The sequence below is a fragment of the Pteronotus mesoamericanus genome, unplaced genomic scaffold, assembly GCF_021234165.1.
Source record: "Pteronotus mesoamericanus isolate MK-2021 breed Mesoamerican mustached bat unplaced genomic scaffold, CSHL_Meso_final scaffold_54, whole genome shotgun sequence".
Taxonomy (NCBI): Eukaryota; Metazoa; Chordata; class Mammalia; order Chiroptera; family Mormoopidae; genus Pteronotus; species Pteronotus mesoamericanus.
In genome coordinates, this window is record NW_026555321.1 from 57,919,339 (window position 1) to 57,929,257 (window position 9,919).

Here is a 9,919-nt window from a genome sequence, read left to right on the forward strand (position 1 = left end):
GATACTGTGTTGGGCTGCATTCATAGTCATTGTGGGCCACATGCGGCCCATGGGCTGCTGGTTGGACACTCCTGCACCCAAGGAATTTCCTATTGCAGTCATGATGAATATGAAGGAAGTTATGTGGTTCTTGCTGCTTCTGAATATTTGTGATACCAGGAACGTTTCATCTTTTAGTTAGGGTCCAGTCTTCTGTCAAAATGACAGTTTTCTGACTTTATGTTTGATGCCACTTGAGAAAGAATTGATTCTTTTTATTTTTTTATATTTTAAAATTATTTTTGGTGACACTGTTAGAGATGTCCCCATTCCTCCTCAGCTGCGCACCCAGGCCCTGCCCCCTCTTTCCCTCTGTCCATCACCAGTTTATTTTGTTCATTAGATTGTTGCCCTCCCAAATAACTAAAATGTTTACATTTTCGTATGAATAACATTTACTTTATACATTTTCAAAATTTGTTTAAATCTTATACTGACTTTATAAAAATATGAGACTAGTATTGATAGAATATGAGAATTAAATTTAGTTTGTCAAATAAGAAAGTAAACTTAGCATTTTAGGTGCTGTATGTGTGGTATAGAGGAGAGTAGGATATGGGATTTGAAGTTACAGAAAGTGAGTTTGAATCCTGGCAGTATTGCTCACGCAACTTTACCTTGGGGTGGAGGGAGCATATTGTGTCAAATTGCCTGCAAACAATAAACAGCTATTTGAATGTTAACTATTAATGTGAGACTTTGTAGTTTTCCTTATGAGAGAATAAATAGGTTTGATATTAAAGTCTGAAATTTATTTTGTATTTCTTAGCTGCATTTTTCTTATCTGATGGTCAGATTGTAATTCTCAGGAATGCTAATAAAATGTGAGATCAAAACTTTATAAAATGACTTTAGTTCCAACTTACGTCAGTTTTGCATTTGTTTTCATTAAGTGAAAATTCTGTTATGGTTGATGTTATTTAGTAAAGTCATTTATCAAAGTATTATTTTTGTGTCTACTTTAAGTGTGATGAAATATACACAGTTATAAAGCAGAACCATATTTATAGTACGTTTTCATTGGAATCATTTGTCTTGATTCTGACAAAACATTTGTAGTTTTATTTCAACACTTTTAAAGAAATTTTTGTATGCAAAGAATGCTTGAGGAAAAGTTTCTGTATTAAAATAATCTCTAACTTGATTTTATTTATTTCTTCTTGTAAACCTCTAACTGAATTATCAGAATTTATAATGTTAATTTTTTTCCCTCAGTTTTTAAGCTTTCAGTTAATTTTGGATGTTCTACATTGCTTTTTAAAGGAAGGAAGGGAAAAATTGATTTCTTTTTAAATAAAAAGATTTACCTCTTGTCTTTGCCTGGTTTTAAGTGACTGATTCATTTCTTGTAGCATTTCCTTTTGTAGCTTAACACATACTTGACTAGATAAAGCTTTAAATAGTGAGAATAATAATGTTCCTAATAATCAGTGACCTCAAACTATTAAATTATATTTTTTGCAGTATCCCTTTTACTATTCAGCGACTATGTGAATTGCTAACAGATCCAAGGAGAAATTATACAGGAACAGACAAATTTCTCAGAGGAGTAGAGAAGGTATTTATTTTGTTATTGGAATTATATTAAACTGCAGCATAATATATTTTAGAAAAACACATTGAGTAAGTAAGAGCTGTTGCAGGCATCTTTTCTTGAAATAAGTTTCTCAACTTACCTGAACTTTTTTCCCAAATTGTTTTCTGAATTGTGGTCAAGGTTTCAGAGATTTAATAGAGGGGCAGAGGAGGGCTTGTGATTAATTAAGTTTGGGGAAGCAGCTTAGTATTATCTCTTGGATATTCATAGTATATACATCAACATACTAAATGTTCTGTAAAGTTCTATAATTGATATTTTTTAATAGCGTGTTACTGCAAACTTGCTAATCTGTGGAATTTATTTCAGTTCTAGAATTCAGAGGTATACAGCTCTGGAAAATCACTGATATAAAGTATTTACATTAGATATTAAGAAAGATAAAGGTCAGATTTAAGAATGAAGAACTAGGTTTTGTGTGAATTGAGGGGATGTTAGTAATAAGGGAAGGACATTTTAGACAGAGGAAACAGCATGATGAACAAAGACATTGAGGTGTTTGAGGAAGTTGGCTTGTGAAGACTGAAGACAGTGAAGGAGCCCTGGGAACTGAGATTGGACTAGTGGGTGGCTAACTCCCTCACTTGGATATTAATCCTGAAACATAGTCCAGTGTTCATTTTAAGGTTATAGTTCAAACTCAGTTATTTTATACCCTGGAAGCAAGAATCCAAAGTCTTCAGTGATTTACAGTAGATCATAGGGCCTTACTGCGTTAATATTTTGAGTTTGTTTTATGGGGGTATTCATGGCGGGACCCCCTCCCCCCCCATAAAAAACCCAGAATTATCTTCTGGAGGGCAGGTCCCTTGAAGGGCAGGCTTCCCCTACTATGTGAGGGTTCTAGGAAGCCATCTGTATCAGTGTACCAGCTGCTTGTGTTAATGAGAGGCTGCACTTGGCTTCAATGAAATATTTATTTATTTATTTATTTATTGAAGATTCTTTCAGCATGTTTGCCTATTTCACGTTGGGTGATTTGTGAGTGTGCCAGCCCACACCAGACTGAGAGTTCAGTTTTGACCAAAAACAGCATGACCTCCTGTGCCCCCCACCCTCCTTGTCACTGGATCTCACCCCAACCGGGTTTTTGTATGTGTCCCTGGATGAAAGAAGTCCTCAAAGAGAAATGTTTTGCTGATGTGGAAGAGGTGAAACAAACAAAATATGGCAGAAGCACTAAAAGGCATCAGAATTGACAAGTTCAATAACTGTTTTAAGCAGTGGAAAAAATGTCTCCATTGGTGTATTGCATCAGGTGGAGAGTACTTTGAACGTAATTGAAATTTAAACATGTAACAATAAATACACAACATTTGTAAATAAATTCCGGGTTTTTTTGGACACACCCCCGCCCCCCTGGTATGATACTACACATCAGGCTTTGATTGGTACTGCTTTATAAGGAAATTGATTATACTTGGCCTAAAAGGTTTTATATCCAAGTATCATGGGGTGATTCTAACTACAATAAATAGAGCACAATTCCACTATATTGCATGCAATGTATAATGTTATGGCTTCAAAGTAACTAAAGTAGAGTAAAAATTTTAAATAAGACTGCCAAAAATATAAATGCATTAGTAGGATATAGCTTTTGGTCTTTAATTTTAATTTTTGATTGTAAGTTTTTATTTTTAAATATTTATTTTCTTTCATTAATAAAATCAGACTAAATGGAAACTTAACCTACCAGGATGAATTTGAGAAATTAAAAACAAATGATTGAACTTCATGTTGTAGTACACGTCCTCATATTAAATGTCCAATTTTTGTTTGCAGAATGTGATGGTTGTTAGCTGTGTGTATCCTTCTTCAGAGTAAGTGCAGAGATTTTTCTATTTCTAGTATGTAAGTTTCTAACTTATAATATTTCTAATATAGTCATTTTAAAGTAGGTTGCATTTATTTTATATGTAATTAAGCAGGAGGACATTTATAAATACTTGTGAATTTACCACCCAGATTCCAAAGTAGAATATTACCAATAACATTAGCTGTATGTTTTTCCAATAAAGATACTTAGATTAAAGAGATGCATGATTTACTGTAATATTCACATTGTTGGATATATATTATTGTCATGTCACTTGGCTCTGGGATCCTAGTCTCGATACCTTTCCCCAAGACATCTTTAGGAATAGCTGATAGCTGCCTGATGACATTCCTCCTCATGATGGAAAACTATGTTTTCAGTTCTCAAGATTTATATAGCAAATTAGGATGTCAGTTAAGGGCATAGTCCTTGGCACAATTAGCATTTTGTTAATGAGTGGCTATCCTGGAAATTACAGGAGGTTTAGCAGTGTCTTTTGTCTCTACCCTCTAGCTTTCCTCCCTGCTCCCCACCCCCCGCCTGCCCCCAAAATGTTTTCAGACATTGCCAGATGTCTCAGGATGTAGAGTAGTGGTATTATGAGGAGGATGTTGCTTCCTATTGAGAAGCAGGACTAAATGAGTGAGAGGATCTAAAGAGTATTTCCATATGGAAGACTTGTAGTTTTACTTATAGGAGGACATTTAACTTGCTGGAGAATTGAACTAAAAGGTCATACAACTAGTTGACTAGTTCCTAGTGGGAATAAATATTCATTAAACAGTTTAGGTTTAAGGTTAAAAATATCTCTTGATTTCATAAACAGAAATGGAAATTCTTTTTAGAATTTTAAAAAAAATATACCTATGTTGTCAGGAGAATCCCATAATTGCTATTTCTTGCAGGGGATTATTGTTTGGTTCTGTGACAGATCTTAGAAAAGATGTAGACTCTTGATTCTTGTCAAAACTAAGACACTAAACCATCCATAACAGTGTTTTTTGTTTTTTTCCTCATAGAAAAAACAATTCAAATAGTTTAAATCGAATGAATGGTGTTATGTTTCCTGGAAATTCACCAAGTTATACTGAAAGGTAAGACTCTTGATTTTTAATATTCACAGAATTTACATTTTCCTTATTTTGAGTAGCGAGATCAATATACTTTTTTAAAAGTTGGGCAATTTATGGAGGATATAGAATATACTAAACAGAATTAGTTAATTTGGTAACTTATGTATATGAAAGTCAGAGTTACCCTGAAAGGTGTAACTTTTAGCAAAATAGGAAAATGATGTTCATTTATCTTACCACAGGTCTAACATAAATGGGCCCGGAACACCCAGGCCACTTAATCGACCAAAGGTTTCTTTGTCAGTCCCCATGACAGCAAATGGCTTGCCTGAGGGCACTGATGGCAGAGAGTCAAACTTACAGCAAAATGAGGACAAAAATCACAGGTTTGTTTGTGATACATATTTTTTTAAATTTTTATAAAATGTTAACGTTTATTGCTGGTTTTCAGCACTCATTGTTTACTATTTATAAATTATTGTTGTTTTGAGGTATAAAACAGGTTTTAATGTGGTTAGAGGAGCTCTTAGCACATGCTGAAGATGGGCGTAGAAAAGGAGTAAAACTGCTAATTTGGGGAGGTCCTCTTTAAAATACGGTCTTAAGAAAATAAAGTGGTCATAATACATTTTATGTCTTGTTTTTTAGTTATTAGTGAGTTGTAAGTGAGTTGAAATTTTGTGAATAATATCTTACTATAGATCATGAAAGGAAACATTTATATCCCATCTCAAATATTCTGCATCACATAAAGGGAAAGAAGACTAAATGAGTAAGAGAATATAGAATATTTCCATATGAAAGACTTGTAGTTTTTGTTTTTCTTGGTTTTTTTTTAAAGATTTTATTTATTTTTAGATAGAGGGGAAGGGAGGGAGAAAGAGGGGGAAACATCAGTGCGTGGTTGCCTCTCACATGCCCCATACTGGGGACCTGGCCTGCCACCCCAGGCATGTGCCCTGGTTGAGAATCAGACCAGCGATGCTTTGGTTCACAGGCCAGCACTCAATACCCTGAGCCACACCAGCCAGGGCAAGACTTGAAGTTTTATTGTAGGAGGACATCTAACTTGCAAATTGAAAGGTCAGATACCTTGTTGACTAGTTCCTAGTGGGAAAGTCTCATTAAACAGTTCAGGTTCCCTTGAAGTTCTCTCTCTCTCTCTCTCTCTCTCTCTCTCTCTCTCGTTTTTGGCCTAGATAGTATAATTTAACTTTGACACTGAAATACAATTAAAAAATTAATAGACCTTAAAAATGAGAATGGAGAAAATGAAAATCTTACTAATGACACTTTAAAAAAACATTTACAGTGACTCTCTGACTTCTGGATCAGAAGGTTCCTCAGTGAGCCCTATAAAAAATAAACACCCAGATGAAGATGCTGTGGAAGCTGAAGGGCATGAGGTAAAAAGACTTCGATTTGACAAAGAAAGTGAAGCCAGAGAGACAGACAGTCAGACATCTTCCAGTGAAATTTCTTCGGTTATGGTAGAAGAAGCAGAAGAATCATCTTCATCTCAGGATAAAGACAAAGAAAGTAGTTGTACCAGGCAACACTGTACAGAAGAAGATGAGGAAGAGGATGAAGAGGAAGAAGAAGGTATTTAGAGACCATCTGTAAAAGGGTGGAGTAAGGACATCCTCAAATTCTTATACTTCATTTTTGCGTGAAAGAATGTAACGTAATGGAATTCCTTATAAAATGCTGATGTTGGGCTTTTCTCCCACATTTATGTAGTTGCTGCTGAGTTTCAGGGGATATGATTTGAACTGTAGAATATCACAATTCATGAAACTTAACTGTTGGAGGTATTTTGAAAATAAAATTTAACTACAACAACATTTGCTTATTTTTAGAGTCTTTTATGACATCAAGAGAAATGATCCCAGAAAGAAAAAATCAAGAAAAAGAATCTGATGATGCCTTAACTGTGAATGAAGAGACTTCTGAGGAAAATAATCAAATGGAGGAATCTGATCTGACTCAAGCTGAGAAAGATACACATTCTGAAGGTAGTGAAAATATAGGCCCTGAAAGTAGTGGTTCTGATTGCCGTGAAACAGAAGAATTAATAGGATCCAATTCCAGTAAAACTGAAGAAATTCTCTCAGAATCATCCATGGAAAATGATGACAAAGCCACAGAAGTCATAGAAGAACCAATGGAACAAGACTAACTATTTAGAAACATTTAGATAACAGTATTTTACATACAGTTCTGGTTTTACACTGTATAAATCGTCTGTGTAATAAAGTGGACGTTTAGTTTTTACAAGAGAAGCAGGTTGTAAAATAAAGTATTTTGTGGAATAAATCCTGAAAGAGTTGTACATGTAAGAAATGTGACTATCAGCTCCTTGGGTCCTGCTTACCGCTGACTTTTTTTGATTTGGTCAAATCAGTGGTTTGTGTATAGATTTTTTTTTTTTTTAATTTTAGAATTAAAGTTTTTAAACTGGAAAGTAATTATAATTTTGAAAACCTTTTGGAGATTATTTAGTTTATACATACACAGGAAAGCTTTTTGTCTTATCTTTCTGACAGCTCCAGCCGTTTTCATATTTTGGTCATAGTTTCAACATTTTAACATGTGAATTTTAAGATGTCATGCTTATTTCCAGATTTTATTGTTTGTTGTACAATGGAACTTTAAGTCAGACACACACACACACACACACACACACTCTCTCTCTCTCTCTCTCTCTCTCTCTCTCTCTCACACTCTCACTCTGTAATGGGGGGAAATGTTATATTTTTCTGTTTCTATAAGAGATGAATAAATACAGTGGATACTTTTTCTATGGGAAATAATTGAGTTCACTTTTTCAGAAGATAGTTTCCTTCTTTTCTGAGTAATTCAAATATAATCTGGCCCCGATGAAACCCTGGAAATCTTAAGTCTATTGAAATACCAGGTTAAACACATTCCAAGAGATCTCTTCAAACTGAAAATGTTTTGTATACTTTTGAGGTGCCTGAGAAAAAGACTTCATTATTTATGAGAAAATATACTTTATCTTGGAAATGGTGTTCAAATATTAGCTTAGTATTTTGTAGAATGAATGCTTAATAAAGCTGACATAAGAACATCTCAGAAGAACCAGGCAGGTTCTTTAAACTTTGGCTTGTTTTTTTTGAACATTGTGAATATTACACATGCTTTCTAAATTATTCTAGAGTATGCAACTGTCAATGATATGAAACACCACTGTACTGGAAGAATTAATATATTACTTTAGTAATGTACTGGAGCTAAATGACAGGCTTTAGGGGTGCATAGAAACCACCATAATTTGTATGACATTTTGAAGTGAATTAAATATTTTTGAACATGCTTCTTCAACAGCCAGTGTTACAGTTTTCAGACCAATACAAAGCACAATGATTACTTTAAACTCAATATTTTCAAATTCACATATATAGTGTCATGCAAGCTGCAATTTCTCTGGCACAATTACTGGCTGCCAAATTTATACCTGTTTCTTCAGCTGTACCTTTTGATATTTAGAGTTTTTAAATTTCTGTAAAGTAGATTTTGTAGAGTGTAATGTGTTCACTGCCTTTGTGATGCGGTGTATAACTGTATAATTTCTGTGTGTAAACTGAATGCTTGGGCTTTCAATACAGTATTCATATGAAGCAATAAATACTAATGCTATGAAATATTTGAGTACATTTTTATCAAAATATAAAGTAATTCCTTTTTTTTAGTTTTGGATACCTGAAATACACAGATGAACTTACAAAACTGTAAGTTGCAAACAATTTCTAATACTGTATCATATGCTTTTGGGTGATATGGGTGGCAACCGCAGTTTTGCATTTTGACTACTAAAATTCCTATGACTAAAAATACCAAAATGATTTGGCTCCGTTTATGTTTATAGGGTACTATACTACTGACTGACTTGACTGTCAGGTTCACAGCAGCTCGGTGATACATTTATGAATATGTCTAATGGTTACAATAAAAACAATATTGATTTACTGTAATTGAGGGGAGAAAAAGCTCTTGCAAATTAAAAACAAACTTACAGAACTGTTAAAATGAAGCAAATTTTAAATGTGACATTCATTTTTAGTGACCTGTTAACCTTATTTTGTTGAGGGATATTTTGCCAATAAGAACAGATTGTAAACAATTTAAGTTAAGAAATCTTGAAATATTCTTTAGAATATTTATGAAATTAATGTCAATAAACCTGTTCTTTAAGATCCTGTGACCTTTTGATATTTTTATTTTAATTGTGCCATGGACCATTTGTAAACAAATAGATTTCCTTTTCTTATAAGTTGGAAGTATTAGCATCATGACTTTGAGGTCTGTGGTTTTATTTGTAAACTTGCAATTGTTATTTTTGCAAGGGCAAATGTATATCTTTATTAAATAAAGTACAATAATGGTGAATGTACCAAAATGCTGTCACTTAACTCTATGAGAGATCTGCATTTTGATTTATAGTTTAATAATTTTAATATTTATTAGATATTCATATGTTGATAGGTTGTTGCTTTTTATATAGATAATTGTAGAATGCTCATGGAATATCTTTAGGATAGATGGAATACTTCTATACTTAAATTGGGGAGCCTTGTTCAGCTGGTTTAAGATACTGATGCCCATTTGGAAGTAAATTTCCACAAGTATGTATGGGTGCACTTACACAGACTTCACTTCATGAAAATATTCTAATAGTAACTGATTCAGATGTGGATTTTTAAAAGACTAATTTTAGGCACATTTTCTTAACACACCACCAGCAAAGTCATATTAAAAGATCTAAAGAATCAATGATTAATTTTAATCTCAGTGATTGAAATTTTCTTTTTTCGCCTGGAGCAGATTGTTTACCTGTAAGACTCTAGACTCTGAACCCAACATGTAAAAAGAATTTGAAATTGTTGCTGGTCAAAAAACAATAAATGCATAATACATTTTTGGCACTTTGCCTGTTTAAAAGTAAAAACATCAACTACATTTTTTAAAATGCAGCTTTTAAGTTTTGAAAATGTAGCAGAACAGAAACTAGTGGCAAGTGTTAATTATTAGTGGGAAATGTTTTAAATGTTAATTATTAGATAAATTTAATCTGGTTTGGATTTATTGTAACTGCACCTGTCAAAAGTGTGGGCTGAGTAATGGAATTGCCTGTGAGGAAACTATGACCCTTCGGCTTGGAAAGATACCCGTAGTCCTGATCCAGGTAGTGTGGCCTGTTAAAACATTGAGGCTTAGAGTACTTTGCTGGTGTAGATAAGCCTGTTTTTATGCATTTTAGATTTGTAAAATCAACAATTTTTAAATGTAATATACTGGTTTATTTGTAAAGGTACTTGGGCACAATCTAAAGCTGCTACAGTGTTTGATTATGAGAACTGTAACATGGTAAGG

At 33.5% G+C, this 9,919-nt stretch overlaps 1 protein-coding gene across 3 annotated transcripts in view; it reads left to right on the forward strand.

The window, feature by feature from the left end:
* Window positions 1-8,945, forward strand: part of PPP4R2 (protein phosphatase 4 regulatory subunit 2) — a 51,612-nt gene extending 42,667 nt beyond the window's left edge. For 2 of the 3 annotated variants that reach the window (XM_054595509.1, XM_054595510.1), the window contains exons 4-10: window positions 1,504-1,597; window positions 2,578-2,787; window positions 3,419-3,456; window positions 4,472-4,546; window positions 4,768-4,911; window positions 5,838-6,127; window positions 6,385-8,945. In XM_054595509.1, coding sequence (XP_054451484.1) covers window positions 1,504-1,597; window positions 2,578-2,787; window positions 3,419-3,456; window positions 4,472-4,546; window positions 4,768-4,911; window positions 5,838-6,127; window positions 6,385-6,704 — 1,171 coding nt within the window. In that variant the 3' untranslated portion in view covers window positions 6,705-8,945. The remainder of the gene's footprint in view (window positions 1-1,503; window positions 1,598-2,577; window positions 2,788-3,418; window positions 3,457-4,471; window positions 4,547-4,767; window positions 4,912-5,837; window positions 6,128-6,384) is intronic. The other variant, XM_054595511.1, reaches the window with a different exon arrangement.
* The last annotated feature ends 974 nt before the right edge of the window (window positions 8,946-9,919 follow it).